General features: G+C 47.0%; 1 protein-coding gene across 4 annotated transcripts in view; it reads left to right on the top strand.

Moving 5' to 3' along the window:
* ITGB5 (integrin subunit beta 5) overlaps positions 1 to 17,240 on the top strand; it is a 131,317-nt gene that overhangs the window by 6,547 nt on the left and 107,530 nt on the right. For 2 of the 4 annotated variants that reach the window (XM_025375276.1, XM_025375274.1), the window contains exon 2: positions 16,525 to 16,610. Coding sequence is in view for 1 of the 4 variants with exons in the window: in XM_025375273.1 (XP_025231058.1) it covers positions 3,204 to 3,273; positions 16,525 to 16,610 (156 nt within the window). In the remaining 3 variants the exon portion in view is untranslated. Of the gene's footprint in view, positions 1 to 2,360; positions 2,594 to 2,762; positions 2,792 to 3,193; positions 3,274 to 16,524; positions 16,611 to 17,240 lie in introns of those variants that run through there. The other 2 variants (XM_025375273.1, XM_025375275.1) reach the window with 2 other exon arrangements.

Below are 17,240 nucleotides of genomic sequence, written 5' to 3'. Positions count from 1 at the left end.
TTGATTGACTGAGACAGAGTCTCGCTCTGTCACCCAGGCTGGAGTGGAATGCAGCGGTGCTATCTTGGCTCGCTGCAACCTCTACCTCCTGGGTTCAAGCGATTCTCAGGCCTCAGCCTCCAGAGTAGCTGGGATTACAGGCACCCGCCACCATGCCCAGCTAATTTTTGTATTTTTAAAAGTGACAGGGTTTTACCATGTTTAGCTAGGCTCGTCTTGAACTTTGGCCTCAAGCTATCCACCTGTCTGGGTCTCCCAAAGTGCTGGAATTAGACTTGAGCCAACGTGCTGGCCCCATTATTTATAATCACTGCCTCTCAAACTGGGATAAGAGTAGCTCCAAGGCCACTGACCTGAGAGACAGGTAGCTCTGAGATAAACCCAGGACACCTCCTGTAAAATATTTAGGGACAAGCATTTTACATCAAAACAAACATGAGGATATTATAGAATATGTTAACCCAAAATATCAGAGACCAGTCTCATTAAATTTAGAAAGTTTATTTCGCCAAGGTTAAGGATGTGCCAGTGACGGGAAGTCCTGACAATATGTACCCAAGGTGGTTGGGGGTACAGTTTTCTTTTATACGTTTTAGGGAGACATAAGACATCAATGAATATGTGTAAGATGTACATTGGTTCGGTTTTGTAAGGCGGGACAACATGAAGTGGGGGCTTCCAGGTTAGAAGTAGATAAGAGACAAAAGGCTGCATTCTTTTGATCAGCCTTCCACTGAACACACAATTTAGTCTGGCTCAGTGAATCTGCATTTTTACATAAACAGTAGGCCAGAGGGAGCAATCAGGTATTCATTTGTCTCAGGTGAGCCTCAGAGGGATGACTTTGAGTTCTGTCTTTTGTCCACAAGGAATTTCCTGTGGGTAAATTGTGAGCGAGGTATGCAGCTTCTTAGCTATCTTATTTAGGAATAAAATGGGAGGCAGGTTTGCCTGACCCAGTTCCCAGCTTGACTTTTCTCCTGGCTTAGTGATTTGGGGGCCCTGAGATTTATTTTCTTTTCACAAATACTATAAAGGAGCTTGCTATGGACTGCTGCATCTTTGCCGCCAGGCACACTATATTGTACTTCAAGAAGTTTACTTCCTCAGGCATTGAGGCACCACCTTGTCAGAGTTTGGGAGGAGGCCGACAAATAAAGGTTAACAGCCAAACTCCTTGAGCTGGGCAGTTAGGACAGTTTTCCACTGGGTCCTCCAAGCCATTCTTCCACCAGATCCCTGACCTGCAAAGGTGAGACCCCTTTGTTCTTTACCCCTTCCTGCTTCAGTTTTAGCCAAGCCATGCTGCACTTTTGAACAAGGCATCCCAGCTGTCACTTCCTCCAGCAGTTAACCCCTCTGTCCCTCAGTTTCCTCAACTGGATAACAGTAGGGTTGTCAGGAGGATGAAATGAGCTAATATGGGTAAAGGACTTAGAACAGCGCCTGGCTGGCAGTGTGCTCTCTGTACTTGATAGGTATTCTATCTTTATCTTCCCCTACCTGAATGTTGCCTCTTCTCTTGCCTGTAAACCACTCCACTCTAAATGCACTTGTAGCGAATCCAAGCCCAAGGTATCCTTTGCTGCACCATCTGAGGAAGACCCCACCCCACTCCTTATTGGCCAGTTCAGATCCAGCTCATATGTAAACTGCAAGATGAAAGCCTGAGCATATGTTTTTGAGTCTACCAGTTTGATCATGGAAACTGACAGATTGTCAGTAAGGACAACGAAATATAGTGGCATATTGGCCAGTCTCAAATCCTTGAAAGGTACAAATGTTAAAAAGTGAAAAGCTGGCCGGGCGCGGTGGTTCGCGCCTGTAATCTCAGCACTTTAGGAGGCAGACACAGGAGGATTGCTTAAGCCCAGGAGTTCGAGACCTACCTGAGCAACACAGCGAGACCCTCATTTCCACAAAACATGTAAAAATTGTCCGGGTGTGGTGGCGCGCACCTGTAGTCCCAGCTACTCAGGAGGCTAAGATGGAGGAACCCTTGAGCCCAGGAGGTCCAGGCTGCAGTGAGCGGAGATTGGGCCACTGCACTCAAGCCTGAGTGAGAGCGAGACGCTGAGAAAGGGAAGGGAAGGGAAGGGAAGGGGAGGGGAGGGGAGGGGAGGGGAGGGGAGGGGAAGGGAAGGGAAGGAAAGGAAAAAGAAAAGAAAGAGAAAGAGAAAGAAAAGAAAGAAAGAAAAGAAAGAAAGAAAAGAAAGAAAAGAAAGAAAAGAAAGAAAGAAAGAAAGAAAGAAAGAAAGAAAGAAAGAAAGAAAAGAGAGTAACGTAGGTTTTACCTGTGCCTCCACGCCCCACCGTGCCCTCCCTTGCCCATCCAGAAGTCGCTTTGCGGTTCCACGCACGGGCGTCTACGTCCCACCTCAGGCCGCCGGAGGTGCAGCTTTGGGAGGATGAGATGGGCCCGGCACGACATGACCCCGGTACCTGCTCTCCCTTTCAGAGTCTAGCAACCGCCTTTGGCCCAGGTAATCTCAGCTCGCCTAATGCAGCGTGCCCCGCCGCTTTCCCGTGGCGACGGGCGGCGAAGCAACGGGAGCGGGCTCTACTCAGTGGTTTCGAGCCCCCCATGCCCCAAGTGAGTCGCAAGCGATTTCCACCTGGGCCCGTAGGGCCTCCGCGTCCCGGGCCGGTCCCCGCACAGGGCGGAGCCGACCCGGCCCGGAGCTCGCCCCGCCCCGCCCCGCCTCGCAGTAAGCTGACCGTGTGGCGGCCGGGCGGGGGCCTGGCAGGGGAGAGAAGGGGAGGAGAAAGGAGAGGAGGAAAGTGGAGCCTGGCGGGACGGAGGGAGGAAGGGAAGGGGCGGAGGCGAGGGGCAGAGTGTGCCGGCGCGCGGGGGAGCCTCGGCGCGGGGCGCGTCTCGGAGCCCAAGTCGCGGCCCCCGAGTGGAGCCAGCCCCTGCCCTGCCCGGAGCCGCCCGCCGGGGCCGTCCCGAGCGGCGACACCCTAGGCGTCCCGGCCCGCCAGCCAGGGCAGCCGCCGTCCCGGGACTCGGCCGTGAGCGCTGCGGAACAGATGGTGGCGGCGGGGCGCGGGCCAGCGCGGGCGCTGTGAGCCGTAGCTGCGCACGGGGCATGTGGCGGCGGCCCCCGGCCCTCGGCCCCCGCGCTCCGGCCCCCGCCCGGGCCCCGGCCGCCGGCCCCCGCGGAGTGCAGCGACCGCGCCGCCGCTGAGGGAGGCGCCCCACCATGCCGCGGGCCCCGGCGCCGCTGTACGCCTGCCTCCTGGGGCTCTGCGCGCTCCTGCCCGGGCTTGTAGGTAAGCCGCGCCGCCCACGGCGCCCAGAGAAACTTTGTCGCGCACACAGCCGCGGGCAGGCGTCTCAGAGGGGCGGGGAGCGCAGGCAGTGCCTGAGGGCAGAGGGCGCCTTCAGGGCACTCCCTGGTGGATGGACCAGTCGCCAGGGGACAGCCCCGCGGGGCCGTCGTGAATCTCCTGTCCCCTCCCGGGCTGAGGAGGAGCTTCCCTTCCTGTGTAAACAGCCTGGCCGGCCTGCTGACCTAGCCCGCCAGCCCCGTGCCTAGGGCACGGAGAGGACCATCGCCGGCCCTGCCTTGGGGCCCGGGCTCTCCGTTGGCGGGCACAAAGCGGTCCTTGTGGCCGGCCGGGAGCGGGCGGGCTGCTGGTGGGGGATGCCGCCGGTGTCCTGTTCCCGGGGAAGCAAGGGAGTCTCGAAACCCCAGCCAAAGCCCAGGGCCACCTCCACTCCTGAGGGCTCGCCTCCTGGGACTGCGGGTGCACAGGGCCCACCGCGAATCCTGGAGTTCTCTGCGCCTAGGTTAGCCGCCTTCATTTGAAGGTGCAGACCCACTTCCCCACCCCGCCCCGCCTGCTTCCGCCTCGCCTAGGCCACCGCAAACCCGAGGGGGCACCCGCGTCCCAAACCACAGCCCCACCTGGGACTTCCCTATTAGATTCCTTCTGCCCGACTTTATCCCGCGATTTGCACACGCTCGGAGCCTCACACTCCCCTAACTGTGACGGATTCTGGAGTAGAGGACAGGGGCTGTGGAGATTGCCTTAGCCCGACGCTGCCATGGGCTGGCGGCGGTGCGAGGATCCCTCGGTTACCTGCTCTTAAGTTTTCAGGGTTGGGAGATGACTGGACGTGGCAGTTCGGAGGCCCTCGAGGAAGGATGCACTTGTTTGGGATGCGGACTTTCTCCCTTCCTTTAGGAAATAATAGTGCTCTATTCACTTTGGAGCCGGAGATACTTGATTGCTCTTGTGAGCCAAGCGGTTGCCTGGCTGCCCAAGGGGAGGACTGGTCCCCCCCTCCCCCCCCCGTGTCTCATTTACATGAAGGCAGTGGAGGTTTAGGTTTAAGAGCGGAGGAGGGGTCTGAGCAAACAACAACTTCGTTCAGACCCTAATTCAAACTTAATACTGTAGCAAGGTTTTTGTTTTTTGTTTTAAATGGGAAAATAATCACTCCAGAGCTCGGAGGGTAGATTAGTGGATTCCAGACACCCATCCGGCAGCCAGTGCCCATCACGGATAGTTTCATGGGTCCCTCGGGAAAGCGAGCAGAAGGAAGCTGTAGCCCACATCACACAGGAATGTATTGTTGTGAACGCTCCCCTGCTCCACAAGGACTTTCCTTTAGTTTGAAATTAGGCACTTTTTCTTTTTTGGTGGGAACATTTTCTTTTAATACTTTTAATAATGTTAGTAGTTTTTAATTTTGGCAAAATAAGAAAATCTGGCAACCCTATGTTAAGCTCCCCTTCTCATTTTCTGTTTGTTTCTTTTGTTTTGTTTTTAAATCTTAGTTTTCTTTGAAATCCAAAAGTTTGGAAACTACCAAAGGAGATGGCTTCTAAGTTCCTCTCCAGCTTGACATTCTGTAATTCCGACAAACAGAATTATAATAATAATTTCCACTTGCAAATAATTTTTTTTTTTTTTGAGTCAGAGTTTCAGTCTTGTAGCCCAGGCTGGAGTGCAGTGGTGCCATCTCGGCTCACTGCAACCTGCACCTCCCAGGTTCAAGCGATTCTCCTGGCTTAGCCTCCCAAGTAGCAAGGATTACAGGTGCCGCCACCGTGCCAGGCTAATTTTTGTATTTTTAGTAGAGACGGGGTTTCACCATGTTGACTGGGCTGGTCTTGAACTTCTGACTTCAGGTGATCTAACCGCATCGGCCTCCCAAAGTGCTTGAATTACAGGCTTGAGCCACCGTCCCTGGCTGCAAATAATTTCTAAAAATACATTATTTTCCACTTGCATCGTGCTTTCTGTTTTTCAAAGTTCACGTACATCTTCATGGTGATGTCCATTTTCTCATATGGGCTCAGGAAGGAAGTGAATTGCCCTTCCCCTCTACTTGGGTCAGGAGTGGCGGACCAGGGACCATGGCTTTTGGTCCAATGCCCTCTGTCCTACCTGACTCAGCTTAGGGAAGAGAAAAGCACTGAGCATGGTGGTTCATTTGCAACTCTTTTGGGGTCCCGTTTTCCCATTGCCCATCTTTTTTTTTTTTTTTTTTGAGACAGAGTCTCGCTCTTGGTGTGCAGTGGCATGATTTCAGCTCACCACAACCTCTGCCTCTCAGGTTCAAGCGATTGTCCTGCCCAAGCTTCCTGAGTAGCTGGGATTACAGGCATGCACCACCACACCTGGCTGATTTTGTATTTTTAGTAAAGACGGGGTTTCACCATGTTGTTCAGGCTGGTCTCCAACTCCCAACCTCAGGTGATCCGCCCACCTCGGCCTCCCAAAATGCTAGGATTACAGGCGTGAGCCACCACACCCGGCCTCTGCCCATCTCTTTGACTACAGGTTTTGGTGATGGTGCTGGTGGTGGTGGAGCAAGCCATGGCACTGGCCTCCAGAACTTGCTGCCTACCTCTTAGGGCTCTGAAGCTTCTCAGGATTAGCAGAGGTTGACTCACATCTGTGTGATTTCTCCTAGTTTCTCAGTGTTGCTGAATTAACTTCAACATTCTCTCTCTCTTTTTTTTTTTCTTCCCTTCCCTTCTTTTTTTTCTTGAAGCACTACAGGTACTTTATTCAGGGTGTGTTTCTGTATTGCTACTAGGAACATTACTATTTGAAAGGAAAAAACGTAGTTACTTAGAGAAAAGAAAGAGATGACCCTCAGGGCCATGCCTGCCTGGCTGTTCCTGGACCAGTGGTTGAATGGCTCTCTCTGCTGCTCTAACCTCTCTTTCATCTCGGTATGGATTTCCAGCCGGAAACCTTAGGTTTCAGGGGCTCATTTCCAACAAGTCCCTGGCCGACTGACAACCCCCTCCCGTCCCCACCAAGGGCTATCTCCTGTTCTCTTTATTATCTTTCGGCCAAGAGCCTTCAGACAGAATCCTAGGACATGGTCTTCCCCCAAAACCAGGGGTCTCACTGAGGTGAGGCTTTTCCACGCTGCCTTTGCTAAGAGAGAGAGAGGAATACCATCTTATAAAGAGGATCCTGCAACACCACTGGAATTATGTGTGCTATCACATTCATTTCTTTTTAAAAAAGCAATCAAATGTTCTTCTGGTGAATGCTCTGCCCATCCTAAGACAGCCCTTTGTTTTATTTAGTGGACTCATGTTGGCAGCACCCTTCCTCTACCCCCCACCCCCTACCACATTTCCTGTGGTCTGTGATGGGGTTGTTGGAATTTGGCTGGGTCTGCAGCTCTCTGTAGGTAACCAGACACAGGTTTAGAGCTGACAGGACAATGAAATACAAACAGTGGGTTTGGTGTGTAGACTGCTGTTTATCCTATGGATTTACATTTTAACTCCATCATCCTTGAGTTGGGGGAGCTTTTTATAAAGGGGATTGAGGCAGAAGAGGGCAGGGTCTAATTAGCTCTAATTAGTATTCCCCGCTTGCTTGTTCTCCATGCTTATTTAGCTACTGAGGCAACGGGGAATTAAAACGTCTAAGTAGTTTGGCAAAAGGCCTTTTGTGCCTGCGTGCCCTGGTAACTACTTTTTCTTCTTCAGCCTGGCCACGGAAATATTCTGAGATGCTTTAACGATATCAGTAATGTGGGACAATTACACACTACTTAAATAATAGGGCCCCTTTCACATGGCAGTGTGCAGCTGGGTTAATGGGATAGGGTCTCTTTTCACAGGTATTTCCAGTTGGCTGGAGCTGAGGGCCTTGGAGAACTGACTGCCGTGGTTTGTTTTCCTTCTTTCCGGTTCGAATGGGATTAATGGCCTCTATAAATGTAAAGGAATGCTTTATTTAGAGGCGCCCATTTGTTTCTGAAGCTTCTTGCTTCCGTTGAGTGCAGGGTTTGCTTCCCGGGCCTCATGGTGAAAAGTTTGCTTCAAGACAGGCTTGACTCATCCCCTAAGGCTGATGCTTTGAAGGTACTGCAGGGTACCCTGCGCTCTCTTTATAGGATTCCCTCCGCAACTCCAGCCAGACATTTTCAGAGCTGGTTGTCTCTTGAAGAGCTGAGACCTACTTCTGCAACTTGTTCCCTTTAGTTATTCTCAACTCTTACTCAGCGTGATCCTGAGATCCAACTCAAGTCAGATCATGTCTCTCTGCTTAAAACCTTCAAATGATTTCCCAGAGTCCTGCCAGGCTCCACGAACTCTCCACTGACTTCCCTGACTTTCCTTCACCACTTTCCCTTCAAGTCCTTTGCTCTAGCAGCATGGGCCTCCCACTGTCCCTCCAGCGTGCCAGTCATGCCCCCATGGCAGCCCTTCTTCCTGCCGGTAATACTCTCCTGCAAGAAGATATCTGTATGACTGGCTTCCTCCACCCTGCAACCCTTTTCTTATCGTCTATTGCTCAGCCAAGGTTTCCCTGGCCGCTCCCAGCTAAAGCTGCAACCTCCTCCCTATATCCCGCGTTCTTTTTATCTGCTTTCCTTCTTTAATTTTTGTCCTTAGCACTCATCACCATCTAATGTAACTACATATCTTGTTCACTATTTCCCCTAAGTAGAATTCTCCCCCAGCCAGGATGTGAGCTCTGTGAATAAGGGAGTCTTTTTGGGTTTATTCACCTCTGTATCCTCCATGCCTGGAACAGCACCAGGCACATATTTGTTGATTGAAGAATGGATGAACCTGAGTCTTGGTAATTGGGAGGTGAAGAGGGCGATGTATCCCGTCCTCAACTCCCTGTTGCCTTCTACAGCTAGCTTTGAAGTCAGGGACTATGCATGTGGCTTGCTAGGAAGAAACATCCTGGGAGAAAGAGATTCTGTTGGAATGTGTCAGGATTTTTTTTTTTTTTTTTTTAATGGAGTCTCACTCTGTTGCCGAGGCTGGAGCGCAGTGGTGTAATCTCCGGTCACCGCAACCTCTGCCTCCCAGGTTCAAGCGATTCTCCTGCATCAGCCTCCCGAGTAGCTGGGAGGCAGAGGTTGCAGTGAATCAAGATCACGCCACTGTACTCCAGCCTAGGCAACAGAGTGAGACTCCATCTCAAAATAAAATAAAAAAGAAAGGGAAAAAGAAAAGAAAAAGTACATATGTAAAGGTTTTTTTTTTTTTTTTTTTAAATTGAGACAGAGTCTCTCTCTGTCTCCCAGGCTAGAGTACAGTGGTGTGATCTCAGCTCACTGCAACCTCGGCCTCCAACGTTCAAGCGATCCTCCTGCCTCAGCCTTCCAAGTAGCTGGGATTACAGGCATGTGCCACCAAGCCTGGCTAATTTTTTGTATTTTTAGTAAAGATGGGGTTTCACTATGTAGGCCAGGCTAGTCTTGAACTCCTGACCTCAGGTGATCTGCTTGCCTAAGCCTCCCAAAGTGTTGGGATTACAGGCATGAGCCACTGTGCCAGGTGTCTCTTTTATTCATTCATTAATTTATTTTTTAAAAGACAGAATCTCGCTCTGTCACCCAGGCTGGAGTGCGTTGACGTGATCATGGCCCACTGCAGCCTGAACTCCTGGGCGCAATTGCTCCTCCCACCTGGGCCTTGCAAAGTGTTGGGATTACAGAAGTAAGCCAGTGTGCCCGGCCCTTAAAAAAGCCTTCTAAGAATTGAGAAATCCAGAAAAATTGAGAAGATAGTGATAAGAGTTCCCATCTACCTCACACCCAGTTTTGCCTATTATTAACATCTTACATTAGTATGGTACCTTTATTATAATTAATGAATCATATTGATATGTTATTATTAACTAAAGTCCATCAGTTTAGATTTCTTTAGTGTTTACCTAAGTCCTTTTTCTGTTCTAGGATCCCATCCAAGATACCACAGTACATTGAGTTGTCATGTCACCTTGGGTTCCTATGGCTGTAACAGTTTCTCAGTCTTTTCCTTGTTTTTTATGACCTTGACAGTTTTAAGAAGTACTGGTCAGATATTTTGTGGATCATCCCCTTCTTGGGATTTGGCTGATGTTTTTCCATGATTAGACAGAGTTAGGTGGTTTTGGAAGAAGAACATAGAGGTAATCAATTGCCTTAAAAAAAAAAAAACCTTTTGATAGGTAATATAGTCCCATAATTTTTAAAAGTATAACTCATTAAGTGAGAAGCCTGTCTTTCTTGTTGCCCATCAGTGCGGGATATTTCTGTGACCCCCTTTCCTAAACAGATTATGCCTACATAATTCCTATTATAAAGCTACTAAGCTTTCTTATGTATCCTGAGGGTTTCTATGCGTGTGTTACAAATATCCCTCTTTCATTTTTATTCAGAGGCAGCACAAAACACAGTGTGTATCTTGCTTTTTATTTTTAACTTAACAATGTATTGGCGTAAGCTTCCTGTCAATACAGAGTGCATGCTCATTCTTTCTTTATAGCTGTATAGCACTCCATTATATGAATTGGTGCTTTAAAAATAGAAGTCAGATCTGTAAGGCTGATATTGTTGAGTGTTGTGCAGATGTCTGATGTTCATAAAGGCAGTGTAGAATGAGAACTGCTGGGATAGAACCTTCCTAGGGCATATTTGCATTTCATGGTAACATTTAGACATATGGCTATTTAGTTGCTAGAGTCTATACTGGGACTGTTTTGTCCATTGTGTGACAAATGTGAGGGCCTGGTTCAGGGTGTGGGGAGAAGCATTCCAGGGCATTGCCAACTTCAAGGCAGAAAGGCCATTTCAGCTTCTGTATTCGCTTCTGTTATCCCACGGAATATTTTGGATCAGGAAATTCCAACTGCAGATGTATGTTTTAGTAGTAGTTGTCTGACCTTGGACCCATGGGGTGTATAGAAGTGGAGAGAGGCTGAATGGAAGGAGGCCAGTCGGGAGGCTATGGCAGGAATTTAGACCAGAGGGCCTGGCTTGGACTGTTGGGGCTAGAGGTTGCAGACAGGAAGGGTTGGCTTAGGATAAACATTTCTTGCATCTTGAAAGGAATGATCAACCGGATGTGGTGGCTCCTTGGATGATTGATGAAACACAGGGGTGAGTCAGTGGGTTTTGGAAGAACATATTTTTAGATTACAGTTTGCAATAAACACTGGGCTTCAGAGATGTGAAGCAAAAGAGATACAGGGAGTTGCCACTGAGCTGGGAATAGTCACTATGCAAACAGCAACGAAGATGAGATGTGGCTATCGTCTGGGCTGCTAGTTCCTGTTTCCATGACCTAGACCTAACACTGACATTTGTGAACTCTGAGTGTTTAGTTTTTTATTCATTGCTTCCTTCCTTTTCAAAGTGCTTATTGGTGCCAAGTGACTCATCCAGCAAAGTCCAAACTCTCTGAAATATTAATAGGTGGAGAGAGGAGAGATGCCAAAGGGAGTGAGTCTGACACTCCACATATCAGCACACAGCCTGTGGTTTAGGATCCTGGAGTACCTGTCTGGTACCTGGCACCCGGCACACTGTGAGTTCCTGGACATCAAGGGCTGGTAGGTCATTCACCTGTGCATCTCTAGCATCCCCCCAGTCCAGTGCTCAGCATTTAGGGTGTGTCAAGTGCAGAGTTTCTTGAATTTGAATTTGTCCCAACATCAACCGAATTTTAGGGCAATCATTTTGAGTACAAACGACTTTACTTTTCTATGTGAATAATAATAACAGAAACAGTTAGTATTGCCATATGATAAATTGTTTTACAGTTGTTCATGATGTTTTCATACCAGGTGACTATCACATACTTTGAGTTTCTTTGGTATTGTGTCCAATATTCAGTAAGGGCTTTTAGGCTGCTGGACCAGAAGACCAGAGCTCAGTCTGATGTGGGTCAGAATTGAGGAGCTCTTATTGTACTGAGCCCTGGACCTCCAGCCCAAGTTCCCAGAGCTCAGTGACGAGGCTCTGGTAATTATAAAGTGTTGTTTGTAAATGTATGTGGCTTTGAAGCTGGGTGCGGAGGCTCAGGCTCACGTATGTAATCCCAGCACTTTGGGAGGTTGAAGTGGGTGGATCACTTGAAGTCAGGGGTCGAAGTCAGAAGACCAGCCTGGCCAACATGCTGAAATCCTATCTCTACTAAAAATACAAAAATTAGCCAAGTGTGGTGGCATATGCCTGTAATCTCAGCTACTCGGGAGGCAGAGGTTGCAGTGAGCCAAGATCATGCCCGTGCAGCTTGGGCAACAAAGCAAGACTCTATCTTTAAAAAAAAAAAAAAAGAAAAAAAAAAGTATGTGGCTTTGATCAGAGTCCTAAGTGAAGCCTTTGACCTCAAATTCCTTTCTGATGAAGGGGCTGTTACGGATCTCCAGAGGACCCTAGAGCTCAGCAGGTCACACCAGCCCTACGTCCAAGATGGCAGAGGGACCCCCAGGCAGGCAGGCATCTCATGTGGGCACTTGCTGGCAAGGACCCCATCTGACCTCTTTTTTGTAGATAGGGCTCCTTGTTTCAAGTCACATACGCTTGTTATCTTACATTTTCATCTGTAAAAAGAGGCAACTTGACTAGCTCATCTTAAAACAATCCTAGCCCCAAGGTACTGTAATTTCATGATTTCATGGAAATGATTTTATATATCAGAGAAAAGGATATGCCTCAAGAGCCTGAGTTTATATTTGATAAGGTTGAGGAGAGGAGAAGCAAAGTTACTTTTGTTCTAGATTTGTTTCTTTTCCCCTGCAGATAGTGGTTGCTGACAGGTACGGGGATTTGACCAAAAAATGGGACTAGCATTTTGCAACTCTTTTCCTGCACACACTTTTGTTTTTAAAGGCTTAAGTGCCTATTTGAAAATCACTAAGTGAGCCAGGTGTGGTAGCTCATGCCTGTAATCTTAGCACTTTGGGAGGCCCAGGCAGGAGGATCACTTGAGCCCAGGAGTTTGAGACCAGCCAGGTGTGGTGGTGTGTATCTGTAGCCCCAGCTACTTGGGTGGCTGAGGTGGGAGGATCACCTGAGGCCAGGAGTTTGAGGCTACAGTGAGTTATGATCACACTACTACACTCCAGCCTGGGCAACACAGCCAGACCCTGTCTCAAACAGACAAGCAAAAAACAAACAAGAAATCTAAAAAAGAAAAGAAAACTCACTGAGTGAGTGAATTCATTTAAAATTAGAAGGAGTTTGTCAGTAGCAGGTCCAGCTTCCCAGTAGGTTGTGTTCTCAGACCTTCTTGGTCCTCATTTGGGTCTGGGATGGCTTTTCCTGCTGAAGTGAGGTCAGGCATGGTAGGTGGGTCCCAGCAGCACCAGAGCCTCCTGCTGCAGGCCTCCCTGGGTGAGGTAGATAAGGATGAGGAAGCCTAGGGTTCAGGGTTAGGGCTGGTGGAGACCTTTGTTCTCACCTGCTGTGGGCTCTCAAAGCCTCTGTTCCTTTCTTCCTAGCCTCTCAGGTTCTGCCTGTTTCTCCCTCCTGTCTTGTCCCAGCTACCATCCTTATGCCGATTGGTATTTCTTCCTTCTGAAGTCCCTGGGGTGACATGATAAAGCTTCCTTCCCCACTACCACCACCTCCTGCACCCACCCCTCTCCCAGTCAGCAATTTTGCCATTTGAGATTTCTGTGAGTTTTTACTGCTGGTGACAAAGGAGAAGCAGGGAGTTAAAATGAGCAAATTAGGGAAATGTTCCAGTTGCAAGATATTGGTTTTTTTTTAACCCCTATTTTGGCATTTCTTCTCTTTTACTTTTTAAATGTTTCTTTTCTTTTTCCAGCTTTATGGAGGTATAGTTGACAAATAAAAATTGTATATATTTACAGTATGTGATTTGATGTTTTATTATATGTATACATTTGTAGTGATTACTACAATCCAGCTAATTCACATATTCATCACCTCCCATAGTTATCTTTGTGTGTGTATGTGGTGAGAGTATTTAAGATCTACTGTCTTAGCAGTTCTCAAGTACACAATACATTGTTATTAACTGTAGTCACCATTCTGCACAATAGATCGCCAGAACTTATTCATTTTCTCTAAATGAAACTTTGTACCCTTTAACCATCTCCTCTTTCTCCATTCCACCTCCACCCCACCAGCCATGGCAACCACCATTTTACTCTCTGTTTTTCTGAGTTCATTTTTTTTCCATTCCACGTATAAGTGACATAATGCAGTATGTCTTTCTGTGCCTGGCTTAATAGTATCCTCCAGGTTCATCCATGTTGTCACAAGTGACAGGATTTTCTCAATTTTTTAAGACTGAATAGATTTCATTGTATGTATATACCACTTTTTAAAAATATCACATTTTCTTTATTCATCTGTCTGTTGACTCCATATCTTGGCTGTTATGAATAGTGCTGCAAGGAATATGAGAGTGCAGGTATGTCTTTGACATACTGATTTCATTTTCTTTGGTTATATACTCAGCAATGGAATTGCTGGAACATGTAGTAGTTCTGGTTTAAGGAACCTCCATGTCGTTTTCCATAATGGCTGTACTAATTTACATTCCCACCAACAGTGTACAGAGTTCCCCTGCTTCCCTTTTATCAATATTCTTGCTAGCACTGGCTATCTTTGTTTTTTTCTTTTTTTTTCTTTTTTTGAGACAGAGTCTTGCTCTGTCGCCCAGGGTGGAGTGCAGTGGCGCTATCTCGGCTCACTGCAGCCTCCGCCTCGTGGGTTCAAGTGATTCTCATGCCTCAGCCTCTTGAGTAGCTGGGATTACAGGGGTGCACCACCACACCCAGCTAATTTTTGTATTTGTAGTAGAGACAGGGTTTCACCATGTTGTCCAGGCTGGTCTAGAATCCCTGACCTCAGGTGATCCGCCCACCTCAGCCTCCTAAAGTGAGCCACGGTGTGAGCCACAGTGCCTGGACTTACAGGAGTGAGCCACGGTGCCTGGCCCATTGCTTATTTTTCTAATTGGGTTATTTGTTTTCTTAATATAGAGTTGTTTGAATTCTTTATATATTTGGGTGTTAACCACTTATCAGATGTATGGTTTGCAAATATTCTGTCGCATATGGTAGGTTGTTTCCCTACTCTGTTGATTGTTTCCTTTGTTGTGCAGAAGCTTTTTAGTTTGATAGATTCCATTTGCCTATTTTCATTTTTGTTGCCTGTGCCTCTGGGATAATATTCCAAAAGTCATTGCCTAGTGTGATGTCAGAGAACTTTTTTCATATGTTTTATTTTACATTTCAGGTGTTACGTTTAAGGTTTTAAACCATATAGTTGATTTTTTAAATATAGTGTGAGATAAGGGTTCAGTTTCATTCTTCTGTACATGGATATCTTGTCCCAAAACCATTTATTGAAGAGACTAGCCTTTTCCCATTGTGTGTTCTTGACAACTTTGTTGAAGATCAGTTCACTGTAAATGCCTGGATTTATTTCTGGGCACTTTATTCTGTTCCATTGGTCTATATGTCTGTATTTTTTTTTGTTGTTGTTGTTGTTTTTGAGACGGAGTCTCGCTCTGTCGCCCAGGTTAGAGTGCAGTGGCCGGATCTCAGCTCACTGCGAGCTCCGCCTCCCGGGTTTACGCCATTCTCCTGCCTCAGCCTCCCGAGTAGCTGGGACTACAGGCGCCCGCCACCTCGCCCGGCTAGTTTTTTGTATTCTTTTAGTAGAGACGGGGTTTTACCATGTTAGCCAGGATGGTCTCGATCTCCTGACCTTGTGATCCACCCGTCTCGGCCTCCCAAAGTGCTGGGATTACAGGCTTGAGCCACCGCGCCCGGCCTGTTTTTGTTTTTTTTTTTGAGATGGAGTCTCGCTCTGTCGCCCAGGCTGGAGTGCAGTGGCCGAATCTCAGCTCACTGCAAGCTCCGCCTCCCGCCTCCCGGGTTCACACCATTCTCCTGCCTCAGCCTCCCGAGTAGCTGGGACTACAGGCGCCCGCCACCTCGCCCCGGCTAGATTTTTGTATTTTTTAGTAGAGATGGGGTTTCACCGTGTTAACCAGGATGGTCTTGATCTCCTGACCTCGTGATCTGCCCGTCTCGGCCTCCCAAAGTGCTGGGATTACAGGCCTGAGCCACTGCGCCCGGCGTATATGTCTGTTTTTATGCCAGTACCATGCTGTTTTAATTACAGTTGCTTTGTAGTATATTTGAAATCGGGTAATACAATGCCTCCACCTTTGTTCTTCTTGTTTAAGGTTGTTTTGACTATTTAGGTTTCATACAAACTTTTGTGGTTTGATAAAAATTTTAGGATTTTTTTTTTCTATTTCTGTGAAAAATGACATTGGGATTTTGATAAAAAGTGAATTAAATTTTTAGACTGGATAGCATGGACATTTTAACAATAGTAATTCTTCCAAACCATGAGCACAGGATATCTTTCCATTTTGGGGGTCTTCTTCAGTTTCTTTTTCTTTCTCTCTTTCTTTCTTTCTTTCTTTCTTTTCTTTTCTTTTTTTTTTGGCTTTTGAGACTGGGTCTCCTTCTGTTGCCCAGGCTGGAGTGCAGTGGTACGATCATGGCTCAAAGTGTGTACTATTACACCTGGTGAAATTTTGTTTTTCTTAGAGACAGGGACCCTACATTGCCTAGACTGGTTTCAGCCTCCTAGGCTCAAGCAGTCCTCCCGCCTTCACCTCCAAAATGTTGGGATTATCATAGGCGTGAGTCACCATGCCCAGCCTTGGGTTTGCTTTTTTTTTTTTTTTTTTTTTTTTTTTAATTTGACCTATTAATAGATATGTAGAATCAATGGATTTCCTCTATCTTAATTCAACATTGTGTTCCTGGGATACATGGTTTCTTTCAGTACACTGTAAATTTTGATGTGAGAGTATTTGATTTATAATTTTCTTTTTTTAAAAAAATTCCTGAATAAAACCAATGTATTGTTTTTTCTTTCCCTTTTTTTTTTTTTTTTTTTTTGTACTATTTTTGTCATTTTGGACAGACTAAGTGTAAAGGGGCCTTTCTTGTTCTCTCTCAGAAAGAGAGGATTTGCTGAGTTATGGAGAAAATGAGAATCCAAGTGGGTCTACCAGAAGAAATGGAAGTTGCTAACACAAGCATGCATGTTTGGTGAATGCTTCAGAAACTCAATGTTCAGCCTCAGCAAATGAGTCTTAACCTGCAATTAACAATGGGACCTGCACCCTTTAGACTCAGAGAGGCCTCCTGTTAAAGAAGGAAGTAATTCTCCCAACTTATTCAAAGGCCTGATCCATGAAATTTATAGCCAGGAACTAATTAGTGCATCATCTTTATCTTGCTTTAAAGGTCTCAACATATGCACTAGTGGAAGTGCCACTTCATGTGAAGAATGTCTGCTAATCCACCCAAAATGTGCCTGGTGCTCCAAAGAGGTATGTAGGTGGGGGAGGGGAGGAAGACGGGAAGGAATGTTGCGAGGGTGAGGGTGAGGAGGGGGCAACACCACAACACACCAGTTCACTGTACCTAAAAATCCTATGCAGATTCTGTAAGCTGCCTCTTCCCCGTCAGGCCAGAGTGATGACAAATCCAAGTTTATGAGACAATAAGATAAACTGGGTTTCTTGATAGTGTGGAATGCTAATCCTGTTTTGGGGAAACAAGACTTTCCTTCCCTTTTGTTTGGAAACCAATTAGGATTCATCTGTAGTTTTCAGATCTTTGGTTTAAGAACACCAGAAGACCTGAGCTTGTGAATCGAGTTTGTTGCATAATGATTCAAAACATGTCTAGATGGGTGGCATGTTGGTGGAGGCCAGTCATCTTAGTGTGCTTACTTGAAAATAAATATTAGGAATTAGTCTTTATGGAATGATTTTATTTAAAAATAATGGCTGCCATTTCTTTAAGCCTTTTAGAAAGAGATATAAGTTTGGGACAATGTTAGGCTATTGATATCATAAAGCAATGTGGGCTGGGTACTGTGGCTCACACCAGCATTGTGGGAGGCCAAGGCAGGAGGATTGCTTGAGGCTTGAGCTTAGGAGTTTGAGTCCAGCCTG

This window comes from Theropithecus gelada, chromosome 2 (genome assembly GCF_003255815.1).
Source record: "Theropithecus gelada isolate Dixy chromosome 2, Tgel_1.0, whole genome shotgun sequence".
Lineage (NCBI taxonomy): Eukaryota > Metazoa > Chordata > Mammalia > Primates > Cercopithecidae > Theropithecus > Theropithecus gelada.
Note: the sequence above shows the minus strand (reverse complement) of the source record. Positions and strands in the feature narration are given on the sequence as shown.